This window comes from Lipophrys pholis (assembly GCF_963383615.2).
Source record: "Lipophrys pholis genome assembly, chromosome: 20".
Taxonomy (NCBI): Eukaryota; Metazoa; Chordata; class Actinopteri; order Blenniiformes; family Blenniidae; genus Lipophrys; species Lipophrys pholis.
In genome coordinates this window covers 13863944-13886093 of record NC_137648.1, presented here as the reverse complement: position 1 = coordinate 13886093, position 22150 = coordinate 13863944, and the positions used below count along the sequence as shown (strand labels likewise).

Here is a 22150-nt window from a genome sequence, read left to right as displayed (position 1 = left end):
AGCACCCATGGGTACTTGTGTCGGTGACACAACACGCAGTGGCCGTCTCAGAACAAGGCTCACTGGTCAATGTTTAATGCTCCATAATTGGTTTTACTGACCAGCACTGCCTGCAGGATGCCAAAGTTGATTTGAAGCCAAACAGCTGAGACTGACCACCGCTGCAGCCCCGCCTGGGCGTTTGTTTGTGAAATGTTGGTTATGTGTAATTCATATTGTCTGCTGTGAGAGCTTTAACTGCCGTGGGGCAGCCATTACAAGGATTACCCTGTCAAGGTTAAGCTGGGCAATCTTCCCCGCAAGCCTTTTCATCCTTTTTCCTTGTCTATTCCACCAAAACCTGCCAGGACATAATTGCAGTGTATCACACAGATGCTTGACCATGACTCGAATGTGATTTCATCTCCAGAACACAGAATTTCATCTTTGCTCTCGCCCTCTTTTAGAGAACCATGACCACTGTGGAGGAGGAGCCGGATCACATGATACCATGAAGACAAGCCTGCAGGTCCTGCGCTGCCAGCTGCTGAGTGAGTAGATCCTGACTGGGGCGTGAGGGCAGTAAGAGGATGTCTTGGGTGTGAATTCCAAAAAAACAGGCCTACCATTATAGAGGACGCTTTACTATACGCTTCAAGACGTGTCTCTTTAAGGATTACTGGAGTAGAAGCGTTATCATATTTCTGCGGGCTGAATCGGTCTGTGAATAGTTGTGTATTTTAGGAGAGCAGATCAAAATTTACTATAATTTAAGAAACTGGGGGCAGATACTAAAAACTCTTTACAAAAATAAGTAATTAAATTAGCCAACAGAAGAAAATATACAAACTGAACTGTGTTTGTATAAGTTTCTAAAAGTTTACTTTCGCTTGGTTGTCTAAATATTGAGTAGAAATGTCAGTGGCATGTCTTCATTTGTGTCACTTTCGTCCAAGTTTAACTCTCAGTAGCTGTGAGCCCCCTCACTAGAAAATCTCTGAATCCGCGTCCGTAAAAAAATTGATTTATGTATTAACTCATTGTTCACTTGTAGTTTTCAAACCTTTTAGGAATTTTGTGTTTTAGAGAAATTGATCAGAAAAGGATTTTCTTTTCCAGATCATAGATCCTTGGATTTGCTTCAACTGGAAAATATTGCAGATGAAATGAATCAAAATGAAAATCTTTCAAATTCATTATTATTGGTTTACAAGCAGGTTTTTAGGCATTAAGTCTATTTTTTTCCTTTTTTTGTTATCCAAAGTAAAATCAGTTTGAACTGTGAAAAGATTTTTTGTTCCCAGTTCATTCAGCTCAGGAGCTGTGAAAAGATCAGCAATGATAAAGTAAATTCTACCTTTATGTGTTTTACACTTTGCTGTTCACAGTGTTCTTATTGCACATTAGATAAATATTTTGGAAGGTTTTTCAAAATATCTTCAGGGAAACCTCAACTTATAAACATCAGATAGTGTCTAAATTATGCTGCATCTTTTTAGCTGCCGTCATAGTTTGATTTTGATCTATTTAAAATTTACGGGATAAGATCAGGGCTCTGGGAGTTGATGTACGAAGCGGTGGCCGGATCGCAGTGCAGAATGTCACATGAATATGGATGTTTGGGGTCAGACTGAAACCCACCAGGCTCCTGGACAGTTAGCTGCGCACGCTGATGATATCTGACATTCACCCCAATGCTGCACCGCAGGCCAAAAGATTTAAAGGGTGTCTCTCACAAATTTGCCACAATCCCACATCAGTGATGAACTTTGGTCTGGGCTGCTGTGGGAACAGGTGAAGCAAGGTCACAATGCAAGTGTTTAACCCAACGTGGGAAGATGGGCTCAATGCGGTGGGATAGATTTATACAGACTTTGTTTTCAAGTTGTTATTTTTTGTGCAAGTGAATTCTCTTTATAAATATAATAGGCACTTTGCCAATATCTGTCTTTCCTTGGCTGCATTGCATTTCCATTCAAAGTTTCCTGATACAGAGCTGAGAGACACACCTGAGAGCTCCGTCTCTGTGCAGAGGAGATATTTTCTCATTTCTCTCTGTGGATGAGCCATCTGCAGGAGACGGTTGTTCCTTAACATGTTCAGGCTGCGAGCAAGAGGAGACAGACTGCAGACAGAGGAGAGCGAGGACGGATGTATCACAAGACGTGTCAGAGCAGGAAGTCGATCTGCTTTCCTCAGGTCACCTGCCGCGTCTACTGTCTGCTGTGCTTTCTGTCTTCACACTACGTCAGTGCTTTTCACTGCGAGCATTTTCAGTGACTATATCTGAAAGCAACTGAAAGCAGACTCGGTTTGTTTCAGCCTGTGTTTACAATGGGAAAACTGACGTGAAATGAGCGAGTCTCTCATTAGTTCTGCTCAGCAACTCCAAAATAGGCTCACAATTACCAGGATGTAGGCAACTGGAATACAGCTTAGCAAAGACCTTAGAGATTTGATCATCTTTGATACATGACATTGCCAATAGATGCAGCGGATTCAAAGAGATCTCTGTATGCAGCCAGTATTGGATGGCTGTGTTCTTTGAAACCCCAGACAACACTGCATTACAAATAGACACGAGTCTCATGAAAATGACAAAATGAGCTCAAGAACACATCAGAAACCTGTTGATGGTGAATCATGACATCACCATGCTAAAGAGAAATCATATCATGATGGACTTATAAGTGAGAGTTGTGTTAAATGTTGAGTATTTACATATTCAAGCGCAATCTTTTTTTCAATATAGACTTTATCTTCACTCAGGTCCAGCCTTGCTTAAATCAGCAGAGCAAGGTTAAGCCACATTCTGGCCTCATTACTTCAGCAGTGTGCAATAGTGACAGAGTCCATCCATCTTCAACACACACTTCATCGAGCGCCAGGTCGTTTGGGGCTAGTGCCAATCCCAGGTGATTATGAGAGGAAGGTATTTTCTGGACTTGTCCATCACATGGGTGGCACAGAGACGGGAGAATCATACATAGTCACAATCACTGGTACAGTGTTGATATGACCGGCTACAGGCCAAACAATAAACTATCCTACTCTTTAGGATTCAATAGCAGGACAGAAGAGACCCTGAACTGTTGAAGACCAAAAACAAGGGGAAATTAAACTGGTTTATTTAACTTTTTTTACTTTTACAATTAAAACAACTAGTCTTATTTCCTTTCAAATGTTTTGGAAAAGTTGATCCGAGCAGTTTTTTCCTTTATATGTGGCTTGCACCAAAGTTAAAAATGTTTCATGCCATGTCATCACATTTCTAGAATGTGGGTTTTATGTTTTAGATCGATTTCTTAAGTAATATCTGGTCTGTTTTAGGATACACCATCACTCCTGGAGATACTTTTCATAGTGGTAAAAGTGTTGTATAGCTGCAGTCCTGCAGCTCAGTGCTTTCCGTGGATTCCAGACAACTTCCTGTTTAATGTCTGTCCTTCCTGTCAGATACGCTGCTGCTGTCACAGCCACTATAGCTAAATCATTATCCCAGTAAACAGCACACAGGCTCTTTGTTGTTCTTGTTTTTTTGCCTCCTCCGTCGGCCTGATTGTCAGATAAACACGTCTCTGTTCAAAGCTGCCGTAACCCGACAAACAATTTGCAGAGCATTCAAACAGGAAACCATTATCCTGTTCCCCCCCCTTATCTCCGGGCTCACATCTGTGGAGCGCTCCCTGCTCCGCCTCCTCCACACTCCGCCCAGCCAGGCCTCCTCCAGGGCGGATCCAGCGGTCCACAGGATGTTCCCTATCTGACTGCTTCCCCACTTGGGACAGACACTCTCCCCAGAATGGCAAACGAACACACCCAGGAGCAAACCGAAGGAATTTGACTGTTTATATTATAGTTATTTATACAGTATTTATAGAGCTGAGACATCTAAGTGTCTTCCCGTAAGGATGTGTCCTTACGGGAACCTCGCAAAGATAAGTCAAAAAGGTGTCTATTTTCTTTAACAAAACACTTTGTCTTGTCATTTGAGACGGAGATGCTACACCTTCACGCCACACTTTGGTGTTGTTTTAATATCAGTTGAGTCACAATGACTTCAGGAACAAAAAGTGAGGATGTCATCTCCTGTCAGGTGCACTTTTGTGTTTGTGCGGAACGACATACAATGAGAAATGTCTTGCCAATACAAAAGAGGCCAGCATGTGAGTCATTTTTAACATTTCAAACCGAGACGTTTCAGAATCTCTGAATAGGAACATTGAGGAGGAAGAGGTGCTGTTAAAGGAGGAGGTGGATTGTCGTAGGAGCATTCGTAAGAAAAGCAGATTCAGACAAAGAATTGTGAAATTTTTTTGAAAAAGTTTATTTCCACAGTAGTTTTAATGACTCCATTTCTCCTGCTAGCTCTAAGTAGTCTGTTTATGGGGAACAACATAATGCCGAGTTTCCGTTAATATTGGTCTCATGATGAAGATGAAGACTCCCACAAAAATTTGTCCTAAAGTAGTTTGGAGCTACATTTTAGTATTACACAAATGAAAAATGAGCTGTGAAGTGATTACAGCTTATCAAAATGTTCAAATGAATCTCCAGACCAAATGCCATGTCATCCCATCCAACAAGTCATTTAATTCACAGAAATGCATTATAGTTTCTCATTTGAGACTCAAAGGAGACTTTCAATGAATTTTGTTTAAATTACTTCAGTAAGTACTAGTATTACGCCTATTTTAAGTTTGAGTTGTGGGAATTATTACAGTAGAGACGGTGGTTGGAATAGTTTCCACGTTCACAGTTAACCAACGTGAAGAGTTAGAAATAAAACACCTCTATTGTCTTCAGATGCATTATGGGTAAACTGAGGGTTTGCTGAGAGGTCGCAAAAGCAGCCACACCAATTGAACCGGTCACAACAGCTGAAATGACGGAGGCAGTTTTACACAGGAGCTGCTTGCAGGCAGCATTGATAAAGATACAAGTTCTCAAAGAACAAACGGTGGCAGTCATGGTGGCATCGTTCGGAGTGGTACCACAGAGGTCCTGTTGTTCGAGGTAATTGTTATGGAAGTGTAGCGGGTACACTGAAGTCAGTCGGGGCAGATAGCTCCCTGTCCAGGCGTGATAATCCAATCTTACCAGCAGTTAGTCAGGCAGCTCTCCAGTACGCCTGCTGATAAAGGGTCTTGTCCGCCCGGAGCTGATGGATCTAATCTGTTTCTGTGGCTTCCTCTGACAGCACGTCAAAGCTTTAAATGAAGGTTTGGACTCCCGTCAACTGAAACACTCCATTCACGTTGTATGATTGCCTTGATTTGGGTCTGTCAGGATTTATTCCTCCAAAGTGAGATATGGATTCATTTCGGAGGAGCAGAGCCGTGTGTGTGTGTGTGTGTGTCTGTGTGTGTGTGTTTGTGTGTGTGTGTGTGTGTGTGTGTGTGTGTGTGTGTGTGTGTGTGTGTGTGTGTGTGTGTGTGTGTGTGTGTGTGTGTGTGTGTGTGTGTGTGTGTGTGTGTGTGTGTGTGTGTGTGTGTGTGTGTGTGTGTGTGTGAGATGTGATGAAGACTCATTGGTATTCTGATGAGCGCTGCTGATAAAGTCTTTTCCATTTGCCCCAGAGGATTTTGGGGGAATCCCACTGAGGTTTGTGATTAGCATAAATGAGAGTGATTCGTGGAGGACCGTCGGACGGGGGGGGGGGCATCTTTAATTATCGGCTATGGTTCAGTCGACATCATTCAGCATCGTGGTCTCTGAACCAGCAGTTATGAATGTGTATCCCATTAGATAATAACACATTATGGACATTTAATTCCCTCTAGCTCATTAAATATACATCTCACGCATTAGAATAATCATTTCGTTCATCGTGAGCATAAACAGAGGGTCGGTGCCCAAAAGTATTCTGGTCAGTAATGTTTATAATGTTGCATGTTAAAAAATCAAAACACCTTGTTGTGTATTTCAAAGACGTCCATTGAAGCAGATTTACAAGTTGTGGGAGACGAAAAGCAGAAATTGATTATTGGTTTAGTACAGACATGTTTTGGTGTTAATCAGGCTTTGTCAGATTCCTCAACACTTCATCACGAACACAATCACCTCAAGACATAAAGATTTACATTCGTAAAAGAGACTCAAACTGTAGTGAAATAACCAAATCACTGCCAGTCAGTTGTCTTGTGGAAAAACAGTTTGTGCAGCTGTGAGTGTTTCATCTAATTTGTCTTGAATACTAAGGACTTGGATTGTAACTGAATTGACGGAACGGGTCGATTTCTACTCCCGAAAACAACACACACCAATCAGCCATCACATTACCTTCCCTGGACAACAGGGGCAATTTTGAGCTCCCATGGTGCATCAATCAGCCGTGGCTCTCTGTGTCCCTGACCAACGTTTGGGTTTTAGAGATGCTCTGATTCAGCTGTTTGGCCTTCAGAATCTGGACCTTGTCAATCTCACTCAAATCCTTCTCCTCTCTTCTTACTTTTGACAGATTAAATTTGAGCAATGTGAATGTAAACATGTCATGTTCTGAGTTGTACCTTGGTTATGTTAAGACACCAAAAATTCTTCTTAGTTTTATGGAGAGATCCTGGTTTTGACTTAAATTTGATAAGTTTGTTTTCTCTCTTTGTGTCTTCTCTTCGGTGAATCTGAACACTGTTGTTTTCTCCGCATACTGGAAGTTTTTCCTATCACTGGTGCATCCTCCTTCTTTCTTTCCCTTCCTTACATCAAACAAGCTTACATTAAACATGGACTATTGACTTCAATCAGGAATAACAATAAGATTGACTGTGTGTTTGATTTTTCGGCACTGTTTGGCTTATTTAACAGACAAAGTGAAGGTGAATACACGTGTAGCATCATTTAAAATCAAAGTACCAGCTCTAATGTATCAGAATGTAATGTATTTTGGGGGGGGGGGGTTACCACTGTATTCCATTTTCTGTTTGTTGCTCATACTTGTGACCTTGGCCAGATTCTTCTTGGCTGTCGACATTGTGTTCTCTGTACTCACAGTCCTGCTATTCCCCATTGTGTCGCTGAGCGTGACAGAGCAGTAGTAGTTCAGAAGTACGGCCTGACGAACTGTCACGATGCCATATTGATGGATGATTGTGCAGCTCCTATTTCTGGCCTCCTGCAGAGCCTCCAATTCGAACAGTGCTACTGCCAGCTGCCCACTGATGATGCGGCACTACCAGCCTGACTCCTGAGCTCACCTCATAGGCAGATTGGAGCCGCATCGTTCTCCAGTGCACGTAGCACGAGGTGACCCCCCGAAACAAAAATGATACATTTTCCAGCCTCCATGCTGAATACCCCATGCACACACACATGTATGCATTCTCAGGATTGATCACATTGCCTGGCAAGTGCATAAGCACTGATAGCCTGCATACCACACACTAAGTGCACCAGTTTGATTGATTATCCTGGAGGTTTCATGATGCGGTGCATTGTTCCACTGGAGTGGAGTCTTAGCTTATGAGTGAATCCAAAACATTATGCAGGATTTCATCAGCAGGATTGACGTCGGCGTTGTTTTTCCAACTCGCCTGTGTAACTTTAGATTCAGCCACAGCAGCTCCGGCCTCTGACATTGAGTCTAATAGTGAATGATTGGTGGGACAAAGCCTGCTTTGGATCAGCGCGCAGGATCCTGCTTTGCAGCATGATTTATTGATGTTGCTGATGGCATCAATGGAGGACTTGAACGAATGTCACCAGCACCCTATGCATTCAGAAGAGCCCTAATTCAGCAGGTTTGTTTTTTTTTTGCATAAATTGGCTTCCATACATCCAGTGCTAGGGTAATGTGAAACAGGTTGATGCCATTAGTCGGATAAATGGAGGCATAATAGTAATCTCACCTGGGCATTGTTTGTCTCCATCATATTAGTGTGTGCTATTTTTGGATGGTCAGCTGGGTGGTATAGATAGTAGAGGCAACAGGTTGCAGTGAGTGATAACAGTGTTGTCTCCCTCATTTTATTCTCATAAAGCTTGTAGTAGAAGGACAAAGAGGGAGAATCTCAATGTCGTGATTTTCTTTTTCCTTTCAGTGAAAGCGTGCAAAAACCATTGTCGCCCGCCTCCCCCTCTCTTATTGCATCATCACTGAAAATAGTCTCACTGTTCTTGTGGGTGTTGTTTTTTTTTTTGTTTTTTTTTTATTAGTTAATGTCATGTGTAAGAAAAAAAAAAAGGCAGACATGCACACTGGTGAAAAAGATGCTGGGTACACAAGCTTCGTTGCCCAAGACAAATGTTTTGAAATATGCTTCTTATATTAACCTCTCCTGCCCACTTTATTTTCCTTTAAGCTTCCTTTTAGGTCCAGACTTTTTTCTTTGTACTCGTCTGATGAAACACCCACATACAGCCGTACTCTGCACTCCTTTGTGCTCACACTGTCCAAACCCTCTCATTCTTACCCTTCCTATCCAATTTTCTCACATTCTTCCCAGTGCTTCTCCTCACTAATGGATGTTCATAAAGCTCAGGTTACTTCGTGGGTCTTTTCAATCATTTCTCTTGTTAATTCACTCCCTGAGCCCCGCTCCTCCGCCGCATGACTTGGGGGAGGCCGTTCCGGGCTCAGTGTCTGCGTTCACACTGCTTACGCTCTCACTCCATCAGCCAGACACACAACCGCTGTGACAAATGACTTCCATTTACCTCGGCGTTGAAACACAGCGCATGACTAAAAACACACCGATGCACGTGTATCCACTGCCCGGGACAAACTGTGGGAGAGTGTAATGCATACTGCAGCGGTCGGAATAGATAGTCTCTTTTTACAAACACAGCAAATGCTATTGCAGCAGGCGCGATCAACAAGATAACAAAGGTCTACATTTTCAGTGTTTAGACTCTCTTGCAGCTTTGCTGTCTTACTCACGGTTGTAGCCTCTTTTAAAGAGAAAAATAATGCACAAATTTTTCTTCACCATCTCCTGTTTATTGTTTTTCGACTAAATCTGCTCGTTATGGCTAAACCAAGACACGAAGCGCTGCTGCTGATAGGCTATTTCCACGCTCGCACTCTTCAATTACGCTGCAGAAAATCCCAAAATAACACATTACTGTGCTGAATACATGGAGATATACGAGAGTAGGAGAAAGCACGTAACCTTTACCTCCGAGTGTAGCGATATAAATTGCTAAATTATGAAGAGACTTGGATCACAAACATGATTATTTATTGAATAATCATGCTGCTGTACCTTCATTATATGTACTTATAATGTGTGCATTTAAATTAGCAACGCAGCAAAAATATGCCATTGTAGAAACACGCCGTTGATGTCAACATACAAACCAGTGGACCCCTAATACTTGGGATCAGTATATGCCGTCTTTCTGGTCATTTACCATAAACAATGTAGTTGGTTTTGTTTAGGTTTTTTTAATAGCAAACAAAGGGTTTCCATGTAATCACCACTGATTTAGATGGACACAAACCATTTAAGAAGTTTAATTTCCTTTGCAGAACTTTTATTGTCTCATGAAGTCTCGAGCTGCATGAAATCAAAAGGAGATGATTGTTTTTTGTTGTTGTTTTCTTTTATGGTCCAGCCAGTTGCTGTATTTCTACCACAGTTAAAAGACGACCTCCTTCATGTCGCGCTGGGCTTTTGATCACATGTGCAAATCAATCCTGCCCACTCTTCATAATCCATTGTTTGTGACAGGAGTCTGGGTGATGTTTTATTTATTAGCAACACAGTGTCAAGTTGCCAGATTGACAGATAGGCAGGTTTTTATTACAAACTGAAAGCATGACTTAAGCCAGCCAATATCATAATGAATTTAATACTCTTCAATGGCCTTTGTTGTCCATTTGAATTTCATTTGTTACGTTTAGCTTTAAAGCTAAGAAGAAGTGAATGCATGCTTTTTAATGCAACAACTCAGATCTGCTTATTGTGTGCCTCTCCCTCCTTTTGTGTCTAAGATTCCCATTATCCAAGATCAACAAAGGCCTAAATCCTTTTGACGCGTCGGATGTGACTATGTTTAACTCTCCTGCTTCAAGGATTATTGCAGGAAACATTGAGTAGCCATAAATCAACAGTGGCCATGTGTGTTGTCTGCACAGATATGGGTCTGGAGTGGGCTCTGTGGATTACAGACATGACAGACTCGGTTAATGGAAGACAGGGCCTGGACCTTCTATCATGGAAGTCTGAATGATCGAGTATGGTGGAATATGATTAATGATTAAGAGTTTAAATAGTCATTGCTGGGGTGGTGGTGCTGTTCCCCGCGAGAACAAAGAGGTGAACAAAGAAATCCCATATTTCTTCCATCTGTTTCTCCTTTTTTACGTCTCAGCCACGTTCTTTTCTCACCTCTTTTTCTTTCTTTCTCCTCTGCCCCTCCTGGAAATGAAAACTTGGTTTCCATAGCTACTGAATGGGGTGTATTTAAATAATGGCCATAGCATCTAGGTCACACTGGTGGGATCAGCCCCTGTGTTTTCTGAATCTTGTGTGCAGGGAGGTTATAAATGCCACCATAATAGAGTCTTGACTACAGCCTCTAATTCTCCCCCTGAAAGCTCTGCCTGTGCTTTCTTCTTCGCTGAATACTCACCTCTGCCCGTTTTGTTTTTTTTCTTTGCATTTCATCTCTGCCCGTTTTTATTTTTGCCACCACTCTGGGGTTTATCTTTGTCACAGGCAAGTTTCCCATCCATAAAAGTGTCTGCAGGGATGCTGCTTCTTAGTGCCGATAAATGCTTTTCCTTGGTAATACTTCTAAAAATAGTTTGTTTAAGCTCACAACAATATGCATATTTTTTGTGGCTTGTAAAGAGCACACACTGTCTTTCTTTAATAAATTAGTTGGGATCCTCACAGAACAGTGAAAACATTTTTAGGGAGCGTTAACAAAGGATAGAAATAGCAATGTTCTGCAGTTTTTAATATTGTCACCAAATAACATTTAAAGGCCAAAACTAACAATGAAGTGCGACAGTTCATCCCTTCATACCCTTTGCTTCATACCACTGAGCTGCAGCAATGCTCTGGGTGACATACACTTTATTTTAAGACACTATAGCAACAGTATGCTGCTGCCCTAACAAAGTATGCACCAATCAGGGCATGCTCCCCGTCATGGTGGGTTTAGTTAGCTGAAATCAACACTATCCAGTCGATTGACAATGAGTTGTCTGAGGTGTTTCCTTCTCAGACGTGTTCATGTGCCAAAAAGAAATGTGAACTTATTAAGATAAGATTATTTTATAGTCTGGTGAAATATATGTAATCAATCAAATGCACACAAATGAAACTTCAATTTTAAATCATTGCAATAGGCGTGTTGGTTGCAGGTTGTACTATGTGAAGCCTTTCGCTTAAGGAGCGCCACTAATGCCTCATATCCGCTTTGTTTAAAAGTGTCCGTAAAAGATGGAGAGGAGGGAGCAAAGGGGAAATTAATAAGCCCTCTTGTGTTGCACCATCTATGACTTTCTTGCTGTCTGGATAACATAATAGGACCAATAGTCCCCTCAGGCACCTGTTAATGGCTTGTCACTACACAGCTCCTCATGCTGTTGAGAAAAAGAGACGACGAGTCTCAGGCCGTCTGTGATGGTTTTAACATGCTCAGTAGGCAATTAAATCTCTAAGATTGTCATGTGTCTAACTACTGCATTCAGAATATGCTTCATGTGTCATTTAGTCTCTCGTTTAAACCTTTTTGCTTTTCTCAGTTTGCAAATGCATTTAGAATTGATTATTTGTTTGAGACAATTGGTTGACAGATTCTTCTGACATGCCCTCTTGATAGATACAACAGCAAATTGATTGAACCTGCTCGTGTAAGAAAATTACATTACTTTGGCACTGTGTCATCTGGAGAAAAAAGTAATAGCTTGCTATTCTGTTACATCAGCAGAGAGCTTCATGAGCCTTTTTGAAGCGATTCTGCACAGCGACACAGTCACTGTCACTCTGCTTGAGCATCGTCTCACTTCCAGCTGCCACTCCATCCATGCCTGGTTACACACAGTGGAACTTGCCTAGTGAATAATGCAGTTAATAAAGCAGTCTGGTTAAAGCCAATGAGTGACAAACGCAGTGAGTTAGTAGATTAAAGGCTCAAAGGAGCGATGAATGAAAGACAAGGCTGCACAACTTCAGCTGCTGGGCCACACTCTCATCGGGGCACAGCAACATGCTTGACAGAAGCTCTAAGGCAAACAGTCCTGAAAATGGAGACTATGCGAAATGAGTCATGCCCATAAATTTAGGTTACCATGAATGAAAGTTCACATCATTTTGAACTTAAACACTTAAAGAAAGTCAGAAAGACAGAAATGTTTTTTTTTTTTTCTTAAGAAGTGAATTTTTTTATATAGCCTTTTATATACCACAGTAGCTCATCTCATCTGGTGATATAGAACAGTGCTGAACACTGACAGCCAGAAAAATTTTTTTTTTGATGGATGGATGGATTGATTTATCAAAGTCTTTATTATGTTAATGATTTGGAAGGAAATTACCACAATGACTTCGGTTAACCCCAAATATTTGAACACTGCACAAACGCGTTTCAGAGTGATTTCCTATATCTGACGCTCCACAGGTAAAAAGTATAAAAGAAGTGTTTCTTTAGCACAATGGCCTTTCTATTGCTGATAACTGCTGTGGGCGAAAAAGACTCATCCAGCGCTTCCAAATAAGCTATATTTATATGACACAGTGACAACTCTTGGTTATGTTTCTTCCAAAATAATTAGTTTATAATTGGTTTCAGCTCCTTAGAAAGCACCACTATCTCTCATGCTGAATCCTCAAGGCTGCCTCACCGGTAAGCACCACTAAAAGCTTTCAATATTAAAAATAAAAAAATAAATAAATGGGAGAGAATTCTTTGACGATCTGCTGTGAAAGATGAAGTAGTATGACTCAAACTTGCATCCCTGAACCAATCATTTAATGGAGAAACAATTTTCTGATTGTGTTTCAACAGCTAAAATGTATTCTCGACATAATGCACAACAGTGCTTGGAGAACGATTACATTGATGGCTTTCATAATTTCACAATTTCTTTTTGTTGACACTGTTTATCCGTGATCTCTTGTTCATTTCACTCCTGCCTGGGAACAAGTCGTGCAGCATGACTCATTTTTCATACGTTATTCCTCTTAAAATAATAATTACAGCCTAATGCATTTACCTTTGCATGAGCATGAGGTAGACAGAAACCTTTGTCAGCTAACAATCAGCATGGAGAAGGGCACTGGCACCAATTTCAGGCCAGCATGGGAGGGTCAGCAAGTTTGAGAGGAGGTGCAATGGCTTTTCATACCTTTTTCTCAGCGTAATATTTCATTGTTGAGATGAAAACATGATTTTTCGAAAAACATATGGAATATTTTTAATAGTACATACATGTGTTGTTTTATTTTGAAGAAAACACATTAAAACATATAGTGCAAAACTAATGGTGTAGCATAAATGACAACCGAAAGTTTCAAAATAAATGCTTTTAACTACCTCAGGTCAACAAAGACTTCTACTCGTCTATTGATCCCAAACACTGTTAACACTAGTGTCTGTCATTTTGAAAAGTTAGTCATGAAAATATGTTTTTTTAAAAATTATAATGTTTTACCCTCTCAATATTTCTTTTATTTGGATATCTTACAAAAACATGAAAAAAAAAATGTAAATCTGAAAAAAAAACAAAAAAAAAAACCCTAACCCACGAAATGGTCAAATTATTGTATTTTCAGCCTTTCTGGAGATGATTGATTGTACAGTGTACTAAGGGCTAAATTATCCTCCACATGGCAATGGTGCTTACATTATATTTAAATAGTATTCCCCTGTTCCTAGCAATAGAAGCTCTGAATATTTTGTTTGTGTAATGATAACATCTCTTGCTTTCCCTGCAGGTGTTCTAGCAATCCTAGCACTGCCAGTAGGACTGGTGTCATCAGCACAGGAGCTGTACCTCCACCAGACATCCCGGGACTCCGTCTCCATGGCAACCAGCCATCTCCTGTCTCCCCCCAAACCCTCCACCCAGGATTGGCCTCAGGAAGGCTCCAGCAGTGGAGAGTGGTCATCCAAAGATGCTCGACCATCAAACATCGTCCTTCCCACTGTCGCCCTCGTCCCCTCTTTGGCCTTGCACCGCAGCACCCAACCTTTTAGCCTCGCTCACGAGGATCCTCCCACTCATGACAGAGATACTGTGAGCGCTGACAGCCACATGGATCAGCCACCAGAGACCAGCTCTGACATAGTCATGCACAAACCTGGCAGGGTACCTCAACTCCACAACCCCACTACTGTCAGCACGAAGCAGATCAGCAGCAGCAGGGCCGTGACCCCTAATATGGACGTCGGGTTTGCTGCTACAGCGGCTCCAAACCTCCTGGATCTGACATCCAAGGCTGGATCCGATAGAGGGGACACACCTGATGCACACCACATAGAGCCTCAGACGCTGAGTAAGCAACCCACTGACCTCCCCTTCCTCTCCACCTCTTTAGTGGGTGTTGATGCTGCGCGAGGCCTGAAACTCAGGGAGCGTGTCGTAAGACCCCCGGAGCCGGCTGCACACCACACCATCAGCCTGCGGGAGGTGCACGCGGCAAACGAGCCCCCCACTGAGGAGCTGGTGGTGGAGCCGAAGGGTGCGTTTGTTGCTCCCGTTGAGAGCCCGCTGGAGAATCTGACCACCACTGCATCCGCCACAACCCTGTCCACTGAAGCCAGCCTCGAATCAGTGAATCTAACAGCCTCCTCTATCAACCACTCTCCAAATACCACCGGGGAGGGTGTCACTGTCCACGGTAATGGCACGGACGCTCCGCCCGCGGGACACTGGCTGGGGAATGTAACTGCACAGGGAGGGCTGCTCCCCAACAGCAGCTCGGTCAAGGAGGAGCAGGGAAATAGCTCAGAGAACCTCTCCACCGCGAGCGGGAACTTCCTGAACAGACAGGTGCCCGCCACCACCCAAGACCCCTGGACTCCTGGCAACAGCTCGGGCCCCACAGTCGAACCTCCGCCTTCCCGCATGACCATCTGCTTGAGCCGGATGGACATTGTGTGGATCGTGCTGGCCATCAGCGTGCCGGTGTCCTCGTGTTGTAAGTATTAGATTTGGCTCATGTTTTATGCCTCATGCCCTTCCTGGGGCAGCCTGGAAAGTTTAGCGGTAAAGGTTTTTTTCAAGGACTCACAGCAGTTATAAATGTGGAGTTCAATTGGAACGAGCAAACTTCCAATCACAAGCTCACTTTCTTACCCTTCAGGTCAACGCTGCCTCAGTTTATATATTCAGTAAGATAAATAACGTCACAACTTGTCTTTTATAATTATGTGTACAAACCCATGACGGTTATATTTGATGGTTTTCAAAGGTTCTTTGCTTCTCTCTTTAGAGGATATAACATCATTTTCTTTGTTTTTGCTTGTATTTCAGCATATCACGTATTATCGGTCACAAATACCATATATATTGAATATTTTCATCTTCCTTATTTTTATACTCAGTTGATTGGAGGATGGCTTTAGATTACTTTTTGAACAAATATTATAGTGTTATTTTTATCTTTTCATCTATAAATCTATAAACTGACCATCATGATTTAAAACCAATGTTAATCTCAACAAAAATAATGTGGAAAATGGATCATATATTATAAATTCTATATATTTAGGTATTTTGGTATTAGTTTGGCGAATTTAAAATGATTCAAATAAGATATAAGAAGTGTTCGTGACACACCGAGGAGCTACAGCATATGAATAATAGTGTAGCCTCTACAATAACCAGTCCCGCTATTCATTATGCTTTATAAACTTCTTATTGTTTGTTGGATAACTACTAGTAGTATATGTTGCTATTATATTATAGTTTCCCTTATAAAACAATATTAGATATTGTTTAAATATGCATTCACTCTAACAATAAAGTAAAAGTTCTGTAATATTTGGTTAAAATCAGTTTATCATTTATTAACAAGCAATTCCTTTAATTGTAAAACCTAATAAACCTAATATAGAAGAATTTCCCCTCATTTTGCCACTAATATATAACAGGCAGGCTATATATATCATGAGCTATTTTATAGATCGTTTCTGTTTAAATTTTGATTTTCGACTCTGCTGGTCTGTTTGCTGCAGTCTGTGATCTCCTAATTTTCCCAGAATGCCATCTGACAGCATCCAGAAAGCCTTCAGGGCTAATCTTGTTGAATTAATTCAGAGACAGGACAGTTTTCGTAGTCGAGCAGACATTGCACCCAAAGCAAAATCTACTTCTTCTTCTTTTTTTTTGCCTTTTGCTGTGCTGAAGATAGGGGAAGACAAAAAAAGTCTTCACATTCAATAATACATTTTTAATGCATTTTTCATTCCTGAAAAGCTGCTTGCACCATTTGTGACTGAGAAACTGACAGCTGAGCTCAAAATTACTACATGACTCCCAACCAAAAGCAATTTCTAACAGTATTTCAGAGTGGATTTTCTTTCTTGCCCTTTCAGCTCCAATTTATATTACCATTGGCATGTTGTCCTGAAACATGACAGCCTCTACCTGTGCAGCTTGTGTGGGTGCTTTCAGAGGCTTTTTGAAGGCCGAACTCTTCCAGTTTTTGTACTAAGCCTCGTTTTCTTCTCCTGCCTCTGCCCGCTACAGCTGTGCTGTTGACTGTGTGTTGTATGAGGAGGAAGAAGAAAAGTTCGAGTCAGGAGAACAACCTCAGCTACTGGAACAACGCCATCACCATGGACTACTTCAGCCGGCACGCTGTGGAGCTGCCCAGAGAGATACACACTCTGGAGAGCGAGGTACGGCCCGCCGACACACTGCGACTGTGACTGCGTTACTGCACGCTGTTAAAGTGGCGTCGCGTCGACTCGGTGTCTCACTATCAGTCAGCAGAATGCTTTCAACGAGTATGGAGACAGCGAGAGGAGCCACGTCCGCTCTCCGCTGTCAGCAAGCCTTCAGGCCTGCTGAAGCATGACGCCGTATTACTGCGATTTATGGGGATGCAATTTGGAACAAGCCAAATAAGAGTTTCCCCCTCGGAGAATCTATTAAAGCGGCGACTGCGAGACAGGTTTTTCACTGTGAATATTTCCTGGGCATTAATATTCAGAGGACACCAGCGACCAAATCTGGTAATCTGTGATACTGTAGGGAGTCATTATTCTCAATGATGAGTTAATTTGGCATTATTACTCAGTTACAGCTACAACTTTATTTTAGTCAGGTTCTGAAGGAAGGTAAAACACCACACAGAATAAAGCAACATACAAGCAGGTAGTCAGAAAGAGATTAAATAACCTACCGCAAAACTGATTATATTACATTCCTATTTGAATTATACTATATCATTTGACCAGCTGAAATATGAAGTCAGTGGAGATAACCCATGTGTAGATGTAATGAGCAACTGAAGCATGAAAACAAACCACAGTTTCACCAAAATTATTATATTTCATTTTCAGTATGTTGAGCAGAACGGCTCGAGAGGGCCTGAGAGTCTGGTTTGACAGGTATGAGGGTGCATAATGATGAAGTGCCTCAAAAGCTAAATAAACTACAAGCAGCCGGTGAAGAGATGCTACAGCTGGAGTAATATTATCTCTCATTACAGATTTTGTAAATCAGATTCAACGTCCTCTGTATCACGCGCCGCAGTATCACGAAGACAACTTGACTGGAAACCTTTCAGACCCTAGTGGGCCCATTACTGTACTGTGTGAAGGAGCTGCTGGAGTTTTGTCTTATCTCCTCCGGGTGCTTGGATACAAATATGTGTCTAACTCCGTCAACACTTTGCATATTAAAGTTGTAGACTAGCAGTTTATATACGCCTTCGCGGCCTCGATTTGTTTAACTTTCATCCACCAAGTTACCAAACTAAAATAATGTATCTATATTTTTGAAAAGAATGACTGAGAGACTTGTTTTGGGGATTTTTTCTATTATTATTTTAATGGAACATATCACTGTCAAACAGCACACATACATTGGTCATATCTGGTGTTGTGGTCCCTTCAGGTTAAAAACATGCATCTCCCTCTAATTTTCCATGTAGGTTTGTACTAATTTGGCAGCTTTTTTGAATTATTAAGCTTTCTTAAAGTTTAAACATTCAACATACTTTCCTAATACCTTTCCCTCTTACTTGCCCATTGAGCCATTGGGTAGCTTTATAGTGGAGTGGAAATGTTTTACCCTGTCCTATTACCACAATGTGTAGTATTGTGCATTAACGTCTGTATTTGGGTTAAGTCATACCGTGTTTATGTTGATGTAAAATATTTAAACCAAGCTACTATTATATTCATCATTTGGAAACTTTTGACATTTCTTTCCTAAAATAAATTGTGTTGGAGACAAACTATAGAAACCTTTCAAAAATAGTTTTGTTGTCTCCTTGTGTGTCACTTTTAAGTAACAATATTTTCATTTCTCTGCAAAATCTGGACATAAACATAATAAAACTTTAAAAACTTCACGCCTTGGCAGAGATTCTATTGCAGCTGAAGATTCTCAAAAAGAATATCCTGACACAGTGAATTCAAGTCGATAGTGTCCAAAAGCATGAAAACTAATAAATGTGTGTGTGTGTGTGGGGGGGGGGGGGGGGGGGGTTCACACAAATGAAATGCACCTACACAAAAAAAAAAACATATTCATCACATCTTCACCTCATTCAACACCTTCAGGCTGTAATGTTCTGCTTCAGTTGAAAGATATCATGTGTAACATCTGTTTTTCGGTGCATGACAGTGCCATCTGTTGGAAATGATGGTGTACAACAGGACGTTTTAACTGCAAAATCCCATCTGTTCTCAAATACATCATTTTGTGTTTCATTGCTGCTCTTTTTGCATGTTTTTATTAATTTATCTGTTGATGTTCATTATTAACTGTTTCATTGCATGTCTTCTGCATGTTATTTCCCTGCTCATCTTGCCTCCCTGTGCCGCCTGTCGAGGTGTCAGGAGAGGGAAGCTGAGGTTGGAACATGTGTAGGATGCCCTTGGTGATACGAAGGTGTTTGTTTTTATCCCCCCCCCCCCCCTGTTTCACCTGCCTGTGTAGAGCAGAAGCCTCACAATGAAACATTTGTGGTGCTGTAGCTAATACTACCGTAGGTCTAGTGGACAGATAATCATGGAGCCGAAATGAGGGCGTTGGTTTGATTTGTTTGGATCTGGCTGATAAAATGGCCTCGCTCGTGCCGTTAAATCATTTTGTTTCTCGCGCCTCCCTCCCTCCTCCGGCACCGTCTCATTACTGCTGACTCACCATCAACAACCTTTACTACATCCACCCTCCTCCACCACCTGCTCGTGTATTTAATCCCTGCACTAACTTCTTCTGAGAGGTCGCGCCTCTCTTTTTTTTTTTATGTCTGCTCTTGAAGCTCTTACATCTGCCCCTCCGCCTCCCTTTGTATCTCTACTCGTCTAGATCTGTCAGTTATCTTTTGTTCACCATCTTTTCAAAAGCCCTGTGCTGTACCAAACCTATATTTTACTCTGCTCCTCCCACACTAAACTGTAGAGTGTGTTAGATACAGTAGACTGCGGTGTGTCCCCTAATTGTGAGCCCCAGAGTTTAAATCATGACTTACATCTACTGTTCAACACTTAATGCATCCGTGCTCATTTCTTGCTTTGTCTTTTGCTTGAATAGGAGCAAGACACCTGTCTACCCCCTAATGGCGACTACAGCGGCAGCAGCGTGGTCCTGGTTAACCCTTTCTGCCAGGAGACCCTCTTCATCAACAGAGACAAAGCTTCTGCCATATAGAGACAGAAAAAAAAGATGCACTGCTGGATTCTCCTCTCCAACCCCTTTCTCCTGTTGTTGTCTATTTTATATATATATGTGGTAAATATTCAGAGACTTTGACTTTATACGGTATATTACAAACACAAAGAGCAACCTGAAAGAAGAGCGACGTAAACACTATTTACTATGGGGATGCACCTGCATATTTTTCTGATGTACATTTTCTACAAAAAAAAAAAAGGCTTAATTGTGATAAAAGTTTTTATTGTCTTTATAAAATACAGAGTATATGTGGATTTGTTTCATTACAGTGGCTTGATGGTGAGTAAACTCTGGATGTCGCCACATGAAATCTGCTTTTAGAGAGAGAAAATGTGCTATGAAAACATAAAAGCTGTCCTTTGCAATTATATTTTTCTTTTTAATCAATCTTAAAATACTTATAGCCTGTTGAACTTGAACATGTTTTTGGGGGACTGAAAACCTTAGATATGATACTGTATGAGAAATCAGGGCCCATGTTTATCACACTTTATTGGAATAAACAAAATAATTCTCCAAAAGGTGCGGTTGAAAATGTAAGTGGATTCAATTCCTCCATGGGTAGCAGTTTGGGGTTCAGTGTCTTGCTCAAGGACCCTTTGGCATGTGAATACCGAGAGATATCGAATTGAACCTGCAACCCTCCGACTGAGAGACAACCACTCTACCAACTGAGACCACACACGCTTTGTCTCACACTAATGATCGTCAATAAACAGAAGGAATGTAATCACTGTGCAGGGTAAATACAAAGTGTGTGCATTATATTAGAGGAACTGTCAACAATTTCTCCTCTTCAAAATCTTGCGATCGCTCATATTTTATAAATTGTTGATTAATCCATTAATTGTTATTGGTTTCTATATAAATTGATAAATATGGGCTGAGATTTTATTCATCTGATTTTGGGGTTTATTCTCAAAACATCCAGTAAATTTAAATTATTATTATTAATTTAGTTTTTTACTATTATTATTTTTATTTTTTAAAAATCAGGCTTACACTGGCTCCCCCCCCCCCCCCCCCCCCCCATGTGTCACCAGCTTCTCTGAAGAGGGACCACGTAGATGTCTTAATTCCTTCTGTGAGCCATTTATTGGTCTACGTGTGTGTACCAATAACTTGATAAATGTCACCCCTTGAACCAAATACTGCAGTTATTTTTAAAAGTCAAACAAGACTTTGCACCACATTAAGCTCAGTACACCTGTTCTCTGTGTGTGCGCATGCGTGTCTGTGTGTGTGTGTGTGTGTGTGTCCGTGGATTTGCTACTGGTCCAGTCACATCCCAGTGTGAGAAGGAGCTTCTCACTAATTAAACCGACCTCGGTCCTGTGTCGCCCTACATAAGTAACATGTGCATCCATTACTGTGCTTGTTGAAGTGCTGAATGATTGTAAAAGTTAGTGTTAGAGGCCGTCAAAAATCTTGGCAAATAAAAACACTGAGACAAATAACTGTACGCTGGCTATATTTACTGTGAGCACATACAGAGGCAGATTAAAATCAAAAAGTGTGTTTTAATCTTTTTATTATTATTTTTTTATCACTGAAGCTGTGGTCCTTCCGTCATCTGTTTTACTTTGCGTCGCTGCAGTTTTATCGAATAATCAATGCTGCCTGCCTCTGTTGTCGCTAAAGGTTTCCTGCATTGTGAGATGTTGTTCAGGAATCACAGAGTGATGCTGTATAACACAGTTAAACATATTGATATTTGCTGCATTGGATGCTCACAGCTGGGCTTGTTGTTTTGCACGCTCAAAAAAAAAAAAAAAAAAAGTGGATATTTTACAATATGTTCAGTGGCACGGTGGAGCAGTGTTATTTTTTGTACTGTAGTATACACTGTACTTTTTACTGCTGAGCAATAAAACAAAAGAAAAAAAAAAAAACATGGACTTTTGTGTTTGCCTGCTTCATTCCTCAGAAACCAGATGAATTAAGGACACAAGGTCCAACACGGTAATGTCAAACATCACTTTGTGTGAGCTCGATATCACAAGTAGCCTACTGGTTCACTTCATGACAAAGCAGTGTAAACAGTCTGGCTGAGCACAGCACATCCATTGATCCAGTAAGCTGGAATTTTCTCTTTGTGGCCCAGTGCAACCTCTGGTCAAGTGACCTCTGGCTCTGAATCTGATGCCAATAATCTGTTTACCAGCTAGCCTCCCTGCTGAGGAGAGGTTCAATGTAATCTGCAGTATTCACAGATTTCTGGGCATGTTTAAGTCGGAGAAAAAGAAACTGATTTGTGAAACTTTTATTAACAAATGTATGTTTTTTTGGGGGGGGGGGGGGGGGTTACCCAGGCATCACGTTTTAAGCAGTTTCTGATTAACCATGTGTTGTTGGAAGGTAATG

General features: G+C 41.3%; 1 protein-coding gene across 2 annotated transcripts in view; it reads left to right on the top strand.

Moving 5' to 3' along the window:
- tmem108 (transmembrane protein 108) overlaps positions 1 to 19995 on the top strand; it is a 49484-nt gene extending 29489 nt beyond the window's left edge. The window contains exons 2-6 of one of the 2 annotated variants that reach the window (XM_080489044.1): positions 447 to 530; positions 13866 to 15071; positions 16625 to 16776; positions 18949 to 19000; positions 19646 to 19972. In XM_080489044.1, the coding sequence (XP_080345170.1) occupies positions 491 to 530; positions 13866 to 15071; positions 16625 to 16776; positions 18949 to 18993 (1443 nt within the window). In that variant the 5' untranslated portion in view covers positions 447 to 490 and the 3' untranslated portion in view covers positions 18994 to 19000; positions 19646 to 19972. Of the gene's footprint in view, positions 1 to 446; positions 531 to 13865; positions 15072 to 16624; positions 16777 to 18948; positions 19001 to 19645 lie in introns of both variants that reach the window. The other variant, XM_080489043.1, reaches the window with a different exon arrangement.
- Positions 19996 to 22150: the final 2155 nt, after the last annotated feature.